The following is a 12,440-nucleotide window of genomic DNA, read 5'->3' as shown; positions in this document are numbered from 1 at the left end:
ATCGATCAATCAACAAACATTTATTAAGCAGCTCCTATAGGTCAGGCATTGAGGATACTAGGACACAAAGAAATGGCCATGCCCCAGAAGGGTTTACATTTGACTCCATGTTTCTCCAGCCTCCTCCAAGAAGAATGTGAGGGACTGTCCAGAGCCAAGTTAAAACTTGGGCAAACTCAAACCACAGCATTTCCCTTAGTGATTAGTTCACTAATCCTGTCCCCAGTGGATGTGTGGTTAGGCTGGATCAAGCCATGTTGGCTCTGGGTAACCACTGCTTCCCTTTCTAGAGTTTTGCTATCATTTATGATCCACACAAGAATGCTCCCAGGCATTGGAGCTAACCTCCCTAGAACCAATAGTTTGCGGTTTTCTTCCCCTTCTGGAAAATTGGGACACACTGATTTTCTCTCATCCAAGAGACCTCTCACTGGTCATTGGCAGGGGTTCAGCCATCTTTGACTTGATAATGTCCACAGATGCCTGGGCTGGGTTTCTGGGGCTTCCCGGCTGACTCCAGGTTCTATTCAAGGGCCCCTCACACCCAGCAGGCCTTTGGTCACCTCCAATTGTTGCCTACATTTGTCCAGTACAATGTAAGCTTGTTGAGGACGGAGGCTCATGCTTACACCCGGTTCCTCAGTGCCTGTTGTGTACCAAGCACTTAAATGCTTGTCCTGTAGGAGGGTGGCAGCCTGGCGCTTGGGGGAGAGGCCAAGTGTTATGAGTACATTGTGAATACATCTGCCTGCCCTGCAAACACCATTCTTGAGGGCTATGTCCCTGCAGGAGAGACAGCTCCAGGATCAAGGGTCCCGGGTTCCGGTCCTACCTTGCTGCTCATCAGACAAGATCTTGTCCTGTCCCTTTCTGTCTAGTTTTCTCTATGAATGAGGGAGTTGGAGTTGATTCTCTCAAATAATTCCCCCTTACTATAAATTCTAGGAAGAACCCTTGACTTGCCTGGAGGGAGCTTCAGCCCAGGTCGGCCTTCCTCACGCCCCTGTCAATGGACATATAAGTATTTCCTGTGTGCCAAGCGCTGGCTCCTCCCCCAGCCCAACCCTTGGGGCCTTCAGTGGGCCCCTGGCCTCGTGCCCACCTGTGTTGCTCACACCTCCAGTCTATCTCTGAGCCCCAGTCCTTGACTCCGCCCAGCCTGCGGGCTCATATCAGCTCTCCCCCTTGCCCAGATGCCTACTCGAGGCAGGGCATCCCCTCGCACAGAGGCCAGACTGTTCCCGTCTCCTTGGAGGACTCGGCTCATGGATGAGCCGCTGCTGTCCACCCTGGCCTAAAAACAAGAAGCCCTTGCCAGGCGGCCACACTCAGAGGGCTCCCCATTTTAGAGGCAGAATTTGCACTCAGGGTCGCACAGGCCAGCAGGCCTTCCGTCACACCCCGGGAACAGACCTTCAGCCCTCTGCCGACGTGTGCTGACTCAGTTTGGCACCCCGGCTACGCTGCTGGCCATCGACACGGCCCCCCGTGCCCGCCGGCCAAACCCAACCCCCCTCCTCCGGGCCTGCCGTCCTCACACGACCCCGACTTCTTCGGGCTCACCAAGCTCTCTGACCAGCCTCATTTCCTCACCACGGATGGGAGGAAGGGGCTGCTGTCGGCCCCACACAGGGAGGGCTTGCCTCAGGCTGGATTTGAACCCAGGTCTTCCTGGCTCCAGGCCCAGCACTCGGGCTCCTTGAGGGCAGGGCCTGCTCCGTCCAGACGTGGTCCTTCAGGCCTCTCTGGTGCCTCAAACGTGGCCAGGAGCGCCTATGGGCCCCCATCGATGCCCCCCTCCTCCAGCTGATCATGCTGGCAGGGGGCCCGGGGTCCAACCCTCTAACAGCGGTGGGCACGGAGGTTGGGTCCCAGGCCAGCATGCCAGTGCCAAGAAGGCCCCCACCAAAGGCTGCCCTTACTCCCTGGCACCCCCGCGGGCACTGGGACGCCCGTGTTGTTGGGGAAAACGGTCTTCGGTCAGAAAGGAAAAGGGGAATCTGGGAGGGCCGCTGGGCAGCCGGACCTCCCCTCCTGCCCTCCTGCCCGCCCCCCCTGGCCCAGCCCTGCGTCCCTCCCGGGTGGCGCCCGCCAAGGACGGGAGGCGCCTCCCCGCTCTTCCGACACAACATCTATTTAAGAGCACGTCTGAAGACAGCGGCGAGCGAGCTCTCCCGCCGCGCCAACAGGAAAAAGGTTCACGTAGAAAAAGGAAGCTCGCAAATCGGGAAGAGTTTAAAACATAATAGACTGAACAAGCTGGTCAACACGGGCCCCCCCACACCAAAGTCCCCCCCGGCGCCGTGGGCCGGGCTTCCCGGAGAGCCGGCAGGTGACGGGTGCAGACGGACCGACGGATGGACGGACGCCCTGCGCGGCGGCCTCGGGGGCTCCGGAGCCGCCCCCCGGCCGGGTCCGTGAACGCTCTCCCTGCCACGCCGCCACATCTCGCCGTGGCCGGGAGGGCTCGAGGGGGGTCTCCCCGCTTCCTCGGACGTCGAGGCCGCGGCGAGAGGGAGAGGTCGGCTCCTCGGCTCTTTGGATGAACTGCTCAGACGCTTCCTGCACGAGGGGAGGAGGGGGAGGTGCGCCCTGGCCCGGCCCCCCCGGCCCCCCGAGCCCCCGGCCCGTCCCACCTGGCCGCGCGGCCCGCGTCCGTGGGTCCGTCAGGCCTCAGGACTCCGTGTCCGAGTCCGAGGTGCTCTGCCGACTGATCTCGATCTGCAGGGACGGCAGGCGCTCCAGGCGGCACCTCTTCTGGTGGGACTGCTCCTTCTCCTTGATGAGGGCGCCCCAGGCGCGCTGCAGCTCCGAGTCCTCCTCCTCGGGGGCCGCCCCCGCCGCCGCCGCCGCCGCATCCGCCTTCTCGGCCCCCTTCTCCTTGGCCTTGGCGGCGGCGGGGCCCAGGCGGGTCCACAAGCTGCCTGTGGGCGCAGGCACAGGGTGACTCCAGAGGGGGGTCTACAGGGGCCGGAGGGCAGATGGGGGCCCCCAGCATAATCACAGACGGGGCGCCTGCTGAGCACCTGGCTCCGAGGGAACGGGAGCGCCCAGCCGGGGTGGGTCAAGGCCGGGGGCGGGAGAAGGGCCCGTGTGAGCCGAGGGACAGGGAGGAGGCCGGAGGGGGTCGGAGGGGGCCGGAGGGGGTCAGAGGGGGCCGGAGGGGGTCGGAGGGGGCCGGAGGGGGTCAGAGGGGGCCGGAGGGGGTCGGAGGGGGCCGGAGGGGGTCAGAGGGGGCCGGAGGGGGTCGGAGGGGGCCGGAGGGGGTCAGAGGGGGCCGGAGGGGGTCGGAGGGGGCCGGAGGGGGTCGGAGGGGGCCGGAGGGGGTCAGAGGGGGCCAGAGGGGGTCAGAGGGGGCCGGAGGGGGTCGGAGGGGGCCGGAGGGGGCCGGAGGGGGCCGGAGGGGGTCAGAGGGGGCTGGAGGGGGTCGGAGGGGGTCAGAGGGGGCCGGAGGGGGTCAGAGGGGGCCGGAGGAGGTCGGAGGGGGCTGGAGGGGGTCAGAGGGGGTCAGAGGGGGCCGGAGGGGGTCAGAGGGGGCCGGAGGAGGTCGGAGGGGGCTGGAGGGGGTCAGAGGGGGCCGGAGGAGGTCGGAGGGGGCTGGAGGGGGCCGGAGGAGGTCAGAGGGGACCAGAGGGGGCTGGAGGGGGTCAGAGGGGGCCGGAGGAGGTCGGAGGGGGCTGGAGGGGCTCAGAGGGGATCAGAGGGGGCTGGAGGGGGCCAGAGGGGGTCAGAGGGGGCCGGAGGAGGTCGGAGGGGGCCGGAGGGGGCCGGAGGAGGTCAGAGGGGACCAGAGGGGGCTGGAGGGGGTCAGAGGGGGCCGGAGGAGGTCGGAGGGGGCTGGAGGGGGTCAGAGGGGGCCGGAGGAGGTCGGAGGGGGCTGGAGGGGGTCAGAGGGGGCCGGAGGAGGTCGGAGGGGGCTGGAGGGGGCCGGAGGAGGTCAGAGGGGACCAGAGGGGGCTGGAGGGGGTCAGAGGGGGCCGGAGGAGGTCGGAGGGGGCTGGAGGGGCTCAGAGGGGATCAGAGGGGGCTGGAGGGGGCCAGAGGGGGTCAGAGGGGGCCGGAGGAGGTCGGAGGGGGCCGGAGGGGGCCGGAGGGGACCGGAGGGGGCTGGAGGGGGTCAGAGGGGGCCGGAGGAGGTCGGAGGGGGCTGGAGGGGGTCAGAGGGGGTCAGAGGGGGCCGGAGGAGGTCGGAGGGGGCTGGAGGGGCTCAGAGGGGATCAGAGGGGGCTGGAGGGGGCCAGAGGGGGTCAGAGGGGGCCGGAGGAGGCCGGAGGGGGCCGGAGGAGGTCAGAGGGGACCAGAGGGGGCTGGAGGGGGTCAGAGGGGGCCGGAGGAGGTCGGAGGGGGCTGGAGGGGGTCAGAGGGGGCCGGAGGAGGTCGGAGGGGGCTGGAGGGGCTCAGAGGGGATCAGAGGGGGCTGGAGGGGGTCAGAGGGGGTCAGAGGGGGCCGGAGGAGGTCGGAGGGGGCTGGAGGGGGCCGGAGGAGGTCAGAGGGGACCAGAGGGGGCTGGAGGGGGTCAGAGGGGGCCGGAGGAGGTCGGAGGGGGCTGGAGGGGGTCAGAGGGGGCTGGAGGGGGTCGGAGGGGGTCAGAGGGGGCCGGAGGAGGTCGGAGGGGGCTGGAGGGGCTCAGAGGGGATCAGAGGGGGCTGGAGGGGGTCAGAGGGGGCCGGAGGAGGTCGGAGGGGGCTGGAGGGGGTCAGAGGGGGCTGGAGGGGGTCGGAGGGGGCTGCAGGGGGCCGGAGGAGGTCGGAGGGGGCTGGAGGGGGTCAGAGGGGGCTGGAGGGGGTCGGAGGGGGCTGGAGGGGCTCAGAGGGGATCAGAGGGGGCTGGAGGGGGTCAGAGGGGGTCAGAGGGGGCCGGAGGAGGTCGGAGGGGGCTGGAGGGGGCCGGAGGAGGTCAGAGGGGACCAGAGGGGGCTGGAGGGGGTCAGAGGGGGCCGGAGGAGGTCGGAGGGGGCTGGAGGGGGTCAGAGGGGGCTGGAGGGGGTCGGAGGGGGTCAGAGGGGGCCGGAGGAGGTCGGAGGGGGCTGGAGGGGCTCAGAGGGGATCAGAGGGGGCTGGAGGGGGTCAGAGGGGGCCGGAGGAGGTCGGAGGGGGCTGGAGGGGGTCGGAGGGGGCTGGAGGGGGCCGGAGGAGGTCGGAGGGGGCCGGAGGGGGTCAGAGGGGGCCGGAGGGGGTCGGAGGGGGCTGGAGGGGGCCGGAGGAGGTCGGAGGGGGCTGGAGGGGGTCAGAGGGGGCTGGAGGGGGTCGGAGGGGGCTGGAGGGGGTCGGAGGGGGCTGGAGGGGGCCGGGCACCCACCTGACTTCTTCTCACGGGTGTCCGAGTAGAGGCCTTTGAGGTCTTGCCGGGGAACGCCGAGCCTACTGTGTACATCGGACGTCGGCTCTCTCCGGGGCGCGAAGGGGCCGCTCGGGGCCTTGCTTTCGGGGGAGTGCGGCCTCTTGCCTAGCCTCTGACGGACATCTGAGGGGGGAGAGGCCCAGGGGCCGCGCTGGCTCGCCTTCCCCCTGCAGCCCAGCCGCTCCCAGACGGGGCCTCTGGAAGTGCTGCTGGGGAACCGCCCGCCCGCTCTGGCCCCCCCCCCCCCCCCCCCCCCCGCCTGCCTGCGCCCCGCCCCCGCCCCGCTGACGGTACCAGACTTGACGCTGCCCGCGGGCGGCCGCTGCGCCGTGCTCTGCCGCTTCTCCTCAAGCAGGAGCCGCACGTCGGCGACCTTGTCCGACGGCCCTTTGCTGCCGATGCGGTTCTTGATGTTGCTGGTGGCCACGCTGTCCGCCCTCATGGAGTTCCTGGCCAAAGCAGCCGCTGGGTCAGACTAACGCAGTGGCACCCCCAGAGGAGAGAGGGACCCCCTGGTGCGGGGGAGGGGCCCTGGCAAGGGGGAGGGGCCCTGGCGCAGGGGAGGGAGGGGTCCTCTGGCATGGGGGAGGGGCCCTGGCGCGGGGGAGGGGCGCCGGGGAGGGAGGGGCCCCGGCACCCAGGAGGGGCGCCGGGGAGGGAGGGCCTCACCGGATGCTGCGCAGCTGCGACTCCACCTCGTCGGCGTACATGGTCATCTTGAGGCTCTTCTTGGGCGACGGCGTGGAGATCATCTTCAGCTCCAGGTCGTAGTCCATCTCGTCCGAGTCGGAGCCCGAGCCGCTGGCACTGGGCCGCCGGGCCGCGCTGCGCTCCCGCGCCTGCTTGAAGGCTTGCAGCTCGTCGCGGTACTCCACCACGATCCTGCCGTCGTCGTCCATGTCCTGGTCCTCCTCCTCCTCCTCCTCCTCCTCCTCCTCCTCCTCCTCGATGGGCTCCTCCGGGACGTTCACCAGGCCTGGAAGGTCCGGCCGAGGGCATGAGCAGAGGCCCCGGCGTGTGTCTTCCCGTAGGAGGGGAGTCGGGGAGCCGAGTTCGAGTCCCACCCAGAGCCTCTGCCTCATCTTGGCGCAGCCCCCCCCACTTGGCGGGGAACGTCCCCCTCCGCTCCCAGGGGGAGCGCCTAATAAGCTCCTGCTGTATGCAGGGCCCGTCCTGCCCTCGGAGCCGGGGCTGAGGAACAAGGGCTGGAGCTGCACCCAGAGGCGACCCGGAGAAGGGGCGAAACTCAGCCCCCCCCCCCCCCCCCCCGAGGCGGAAGGGCCGTCCCAAAGGCCAGGGTTCGGCGTCCAGTCTGAGGAGGCCCCGAGCGAGCTTCAACGGGACGTTCTTGAGATTTCTGGAGGGCTGCCGGGGCCGAGCCTCTGACCCAGCCTCACCCGCGTCCTCCTGTCGTGACCCCGGGCCGGTGCCTCGGTCCCTGCCTGCCTCAGTCTCACCTCTGTAAAATGGGGCCACACTGGGGCAGGGCTGGGCCCGACACCCCCCACATGACCATCTCAGAGGTGGAGGAGACCATCCCTAACAGCAGAATCCCCTCCGCGACGGGAGGCTCACCCCCTGCTGAGGCAAAGGCCCTCCAACGGCCCGAGACGACTCTGGGGCTCCCCCAAAGAGCCTGGCCCGGCAGCAAAGCCCCCTCCCCTCCCCACGCAGCCCGCCCCCCGTCACCTGCGTGCCGGTGCTTGTAGGGAGGCGTCAAGGTGAGGCCCACGTCGTCCCCGATGAGCGAGCGCTTCCTCATCACGTCCCTCTGCAGCCGGCGCGAGTGGTACCTCCTCTTCCTGTGGCAGGGCCAGAAGGACGCCCCCTCTCTCGCCAGAGCCCCCCAGCCCCTCCCCACCGGATGGGCCCCGCCGGCGCCCCCCAGTGGCCCCCCAGCAGCCCCGCGTGCGCACCACGAGTTGCTGAGGATGCCCTTCATGCCTCCGTAGTTGGGGTTCCCGTATTTCATGTAATACTGGCTCCTGCGGGCCGCGCCAAGCTCCTTCTTGTCGTCTGTAAAGGCCAGAGCCAGCTCTCACTGACCGCCGCTGGACACGGCCCCAGGGGCCCAGGCAGGGGCAGGACAGGCTCCCCCGGGCCCAGGCAGGGGCAGAGGAGGCCCAGGAGGGCCTGGCAGGGGCAGAGGAGGCCCGGGAGCCCAGGCAGGGGGCAGAGGAGGCCCAGGAGCCCAGGCAGGGGCAGAGGAGGCCCGGGAGGGCCTGGCAGGGGGCAGAGGAGGCCCAGGAGGGCCTGGCAGGGGGCAGAGGAGGCCCAGGAGGGCCTGGCAGGGGGCAGAGGAGGCCCAGGAGGGCCAGGCAGGGGGCAGAGGAGGCCCGGGAGGGCCTGGCAGGGGCAGAGGAGGCCCAGGAGCCCAGGCAGGGGCAGAGGAGGCCCGGGAGGGCCTGGCAGGGGGCAGAGGAGGCCCGGGAGCCCAGGCAGAGAACTGGGCCTCCCCCTCTTGGGCCGACCTAGGCCCATCAGTTCAGGGCAGACGGAGCCGACCCACCTTTGGTGGCAAACCTCATGAACAACTTGTTGCCTTTGGCCAGTCTGTTGGCCGGACGCAGGTCGTTCCGTAAGAGGGAGTCTTCTTCCACCTGGGACAACGCGTCCAACTGAACGGCAGGAAACCCAGGGGAAGTCAAGAAGGTCCGAGCCCGGGCCAGGACCCAGAGCCCCCCCTTCCTGTGCCCCCCTCCAGTCAGGCTGGGCCCAATAGAGGGCTGCGATCTGCCCCCAAGAAGGGCACCCCCACGCCAGGTTTCCAGAGTTTGGGGACCGCTCCCCGCCCAAGTCCAGACCATCACGCCCCAGATAACGGCCATGCGTTCGAGGTCCCCCAGAAGGGGGCGGCAGCACCCCTGGGCCCATCCGTCCATGACTGACCTCCAGGTCGCTCGCGGCGTCGTCCTCGACCTCTCCTTCCTCGGTCTCGTCGTCAGAGCTGTCCTGTTTGTCTGGGTGGGGAGGCAGAGGGGAGATGAGCCCCGCCCCCTTGGGGGTCCCCCCCGCCCCCTCCCGTACCTTTTCTCATCTTCTCGGGCGCCTTCTCATCGCCGGCTTCGCGCGTCTTGGCCTTGTCCGTGCTGGGCAAGGAGCTCATGTTGATGAGGGCCCGTGTCGCCGTCACCTCGTCCAGCCAGACCACGTTACCTGGGGGGAGGGGCAGGGGCGGCCTCTTGTCAGATGTTGGGGACGGGAGGGGCGTGGCAGCGAGGCCTCCTGAGACCCGGCCACGGAAGCGCGCTCAGCGCCGGCCCCGGCCACTTCTCCAACGGTCCCATCCCAGACCTGGGCCTGCTCGGCCTCTGAAGCTCACAGCCAGCCTTTGTGGGTCCGGGGAGCCCCAGAGCCTCCCCGCGGCCCTTTCTGGGCCAGCCTGGCCTTGGACACACACGGGGTGCCCGAGAATGCCGCAAGGACGGCCGAGACTGCACCTAGGCTGGGGTTGGGGGTGGAACAACCCTAACCAAGGCCAAGCCAGCCCCCTTTCCCTCTCCCTTCTCCAGAAACGTGGGCCTTGAAGGCCAGAGAGAAGCAGGCTCAGAGGGAACCCCCTTTTGGGACTTGGGGGCAGGCCCTGGGCCTCTCTCAGCGGTTCCGTCTGCTAAATGGGGACGATAAGAAACGTGGCCGGTCCGTGACCCCTCCCACGGCAGGGCTCAGGGAAAACCCACAGAATCCCGAGGCTGGTGCCAGGACGAGCGGGCCGGAGCCTCCTGGCAGCCCTGCCTCAAGCTGGGCACCTTCTCTCAGGCGGAGCCCAAGGGGGCCTGGGCAGCCAGGCTGTCAGTTTAGCGGCGAGGGCCCCCTTCAGGCCTTCCCCAGCCAGCACTTACAGGAAGTATCATCCAGCCACTCGATGTGGGCAGGGGGATACTCCTTGAAGTAGGCGAAGATGTCCTGGGTGCTCATCTCATCCACTCCACAGACATAGATGGTCTCCAGCCTCACCTTCGGGATCGCTGTGAAGGCACAGACAGAAGCAGGTGATTAGCACCCGCCGGCCGTCGTCACGGGAAGTCGGAGGAGCCCAAGACCACGGCTCCTCACTCTCAGCACTCTATTAGGTCCCACTGAGGACAGCCAAGCCAGTAGCTCCTACAGGATGAGCTGGAGATTTTCTCCCCAAAGCCCAACTCCCTTGTCACCACTCTCACAACACCTTAAGTTCAAAGGGCACAAGAAGGAGAGGGCCTCGGGCCAACCGTCCGAGCTCCCTCTGCTCATCTCTGTTTTGGGGGGGAGGGGGGGTCCAAGAGCTCGGATCTGGCTTTGATCTGTGGCCTACAAGCATCGATTGAGAGCTGACCACATGCGAGCCCTGAGCAAAGAGCTCCAGATGCAAAGAGAGGCAAAAGGCAATCCTGGCCCTTGAGGGCCTCCCAGTCTAAGGAAGGAAGACAAGAAACAATTGACTGTATATGGACAAAGCGTGGCCAGAAAAACTTGGACCACCTCAGAAGAAAGGATGAACCAGAAAGGCTTTTAGTGCAAAGGGGGGATTTTAGTTGGGACTTACAGGAAGCTAGGGAGGAACAGAAGAGGGAGAGCATTCCAGGCCTGAGAGATATCAGAGAGAATATCTGGAGCTCTGAGATAGAAGTCTTGTTCATGGGGCAACCAGGAGGCCAGTGTCCCTGGTTCAAAAAGTATGTAGCAGGGAATAAGGTGTAAGAAGCCTGGGAAGGGAGGAGAGGGCAGGTGATCAAGGGCTTTGAGTGCCAAACAGAGCACTTTGTATTTGACCCTGGAGACCCCAGGGAGCCACTGGAATTTACTGAGTAGGGGGTGTGGCACAGTGGGACCTGTACCTTAGGAAAATCACTTTAGTGGCTCAACTAAGATGGACAGGAGTTAGGAGAGTCTTGAGGCAGGCACACCGTCCAGTAGCTACTACAATAGTACTCTATCAGGGTGGGGGTAGTGTCAGGCAAGAGAAGGGGAGAGCTGTGCAGAGGGGAAACTGACCAGAGCTGTGCACAGGAGAAATGGACAAGAGCTGTGCAGAGGGGAAACTGACCAGAGCTGTGCACAGGAGAAATGGACAAGAGCTGTGCAGAGGGGAAACTGACCAGAGCTGTGCACAGGAGAAAGGACAAGAGCTGTGCAGAGGGGAAACTGACCAGAGCTGTGCACAGGAGAAATGGACAAGAGCTGTGCAGAGGGGAAACTGACCAGAGCTGTGCACAGGAGAAAGGACAAGAGCTGTGCAGAGGGGAAACTGACCAGAGCTGTGCACAGGAGAAATGGACAAGAGCTGTGCAGAGGGGAAACTGACCAGAGCTGTGCACAGGAGAAAGGACAAGAGCTGTGCAGAGGGGAAACTGACCAGAGCTGTGCACAGGAGAAATGGACAAGAGCTGTGCAGAGGGGAAACTGACCAGAGCTGTGCACAGGAGAAATGGACAAGAAAGGGTACACAGGGGAAATCTACAGGCCTCAGTCCCAGCTTGGATCTGGGGGTCAGAGAGAGTGAGGGATCCAGGATGAGAATCTGAGAGGAGGTGCCAGGGAAAATCCCAGTGGGTGGAAGGTTTGGGGAAGGGCTGAGTTAAAGCTGTCTACTGGATAGCCAGCCTCAGGTGTCTGCGTTGGAGACAGGAGGCTGGAGTCAGCAGAGGGGCTGGAGGACTTAAAAGAGTATCAGGAGGGTCCACGGGGAGGGGAGCAGCAGGCCTAGAGATAGGAAAAGCCAGATAAGTTCCCAATGGAAACAGCCAAGATAGAGTGAAGAGTGAGGAGAGGAAGAGCTGCTACTGTTGCTACAGGGGCTCAGCAGGAGAGGGGGCCTCCTACCTTTCTTCATCATGTCTCTGTCCAAGGCCACGTTCCTCTGGGCCAGGTTGACTTCGGCTCGGAAATGGAAGCGCTTGGCTCGCTGCTCCTTCTTCTGGATTGCTTCCTAGAGAGCAAGAAGTACAGAGAAGGGGCCTGAGCCAGGGAGGAAGGGCTCACCACTGATTCTTGCCCAGAGCCAAGGGAAGGTGGACACAGAAAGGCAGGATAAAAAGCCACTGCTTGTACCCCTAGCCTCGGATCCTGGCCCTCCTGCCACTCCCTCCCACCCCCCTCAGTGTCCTGGATCTCAGATCCAGCCCACTCCTGGCACACAGTAGGTGCTTAACAAGTGCTACTGACTGGATGAAAAGCGAGGAGGCCGGAAGGTAGGGGGCTTGCCCCAGCCTGGGACACTGCAGGAGAGGAGACAGGCACTGATTAGGCGCCTACCCGCCCACCCTATACACAAGGAAACCAAGGCAGAGCATCAGGTGACTGCCAGTCAGTAAGGGGGAGTAGAGCAGGCCTTGAACTCAGGGCTCTGACCCCAGAACACCCCTTATCCCTCCATCTCCAGAGCCTTTGCCTGAGATGTTTTTCTGGCTGGAAGCCTTCCCCCCCCAATCCCGACCCCATGAATGAGCTTAGACAGCGCTGGACAGGCAGCTCCTGCCAGTCGGAGGAGGGGTCACCCAGGGGCTGCGGGCGAGGTGCACTGTGGGACGCAGCAAAAGCAACAAATTATCCGCTCGAGCCTCCCTCCCCCGTACACTCATCCCCCACGCAGGGCCTCCGCCAGGTGACCCGGGAGCTACGTACCTTGGAGGTGACGTCGATGCCGGTGATGAAGCTGCCCGCCTTGTTCTCGTAGCGGCGGCTCGTGTCCTGGAACGAGACCGCGGTGAGCCGAGGCCCCGAGCCCCGCCCTCGCCCCCTCCCGCCCAACGGCCTCGGCACCCGGCGGGAGGCCCTGCGGGGCTCACCCACCCGGCGGCCGGACCCGGCGTCCTACCGGCAGCAGCGAGCGCCGCACCGGTACGGCCTCCAGCTCGCCCTCCTCCACCTCCATAGGCTCGGGCTCGCCCCGCTCCGGGCCCGACCCCAGTAGCCCCAGGGGCGGCCCCGCTGCTGCCGCCGCCGCTGCTGCCGCCGCCGTCGCCGTCGCTGTCGCTTCGGCCTTCACCGACACCCGCAGGCCGCGCACGGCCGCCATGGCGCCGCCGCCTCCTCCGTCCGCCCGCCCTCCGGGAGAACCAGCGAGAGCGCGTGCACGCTGCCCAGAGCGCCACCTCACGCGCGCGCAGACACCAGTGAG

General features: G+C 66.3%; 1 protein-coding gene across 1 annotated transcript; it reads right to left on the bottom strand.

Moving 5' to 3' along the window:
- Window positions 1-2,212: 2,212 nt before the first annotated feature.
- On the bottom strand, window positions 2,213-12,426 carry NCBP3 (nuclear cap binding subunit 3). The gene is made up of 13 exons (XM_056806921.1): window positions 12,138-12,426; window positions 11,945-12,010; window positions 11,144-11,249; window positions 9,184-9,309; window positions 8,369-8,497; window positions 8,231-8,301; window positions 7,851-7,959; window positions 7,258-7,357; window positions 7,031-7,143; window positions 6,011-6,317; window positions 5,636-5,790; window positions 5,300-5,464; window positions 2,213-2,924 (listed from the first exon to the last, which is right to left on the bottom strand). The coding sequence occupies exons 1-13, from the start codon at window positions 12,336-12,338 to the stop codon at window positions 2,674-2,676; spliced, it is 1,899 nt and encodes a 632-aa protein (XP_056662899.1). The 5' UTR covers window positions 12,339-12,426; the 3' UTR covers window positions 2,213-2,673.
- Window positions 12,427-12,440: the final 14 nt, after the last annotated feature.

The sequence above is a fragment of the Monodelphis domestica genome, chromosome 8 (assembly GCF_027887165.1).
Source record: "Monodelphis domestica isolate mMonDom1 chromosome 8, mMonDom1.pri, whole genome shotgun sequence".
In the NCBI taxonomy this organism is placed as follows: domain Eukaryota; kingdom Metazoa; phylum Chordata; class Mammalia; order Didelphimorphia; family Didelphidae; genus Monodelphis; species Monodelphis domestica.
Note: the sequence above shows the minus strand (reverse complement) of the source record. Positions and strands in the feature narration are given on the sequence as shown.

Excerpts from the sequence above, each read along its gene's own strand:
- NCBP3 (XM_056806921.1), bottom strand. The coding sequence starts at position 12,338 with ATGGCGGCCGTGCGCGGCCTGCGGGTGTCGGTGAAGGCCGAAGCGACA. Across the intron at positions 8,498-9,183 it reads GTGGCTGGATGATACTTCCT|GTAACGTGGTCTGGCTGGAC; the intron begins GTAAGTGCTGGC and ends CCCTCCCCCCAG. Across the intron at positions 5,465-5,635 it reads CGCGGGCAGCGTCAAGTCTG|ATGTCCGTCAGAGGCTAGGC; the intron begins GTACCGTCAGCG and ends CTCCCCCCTCAG.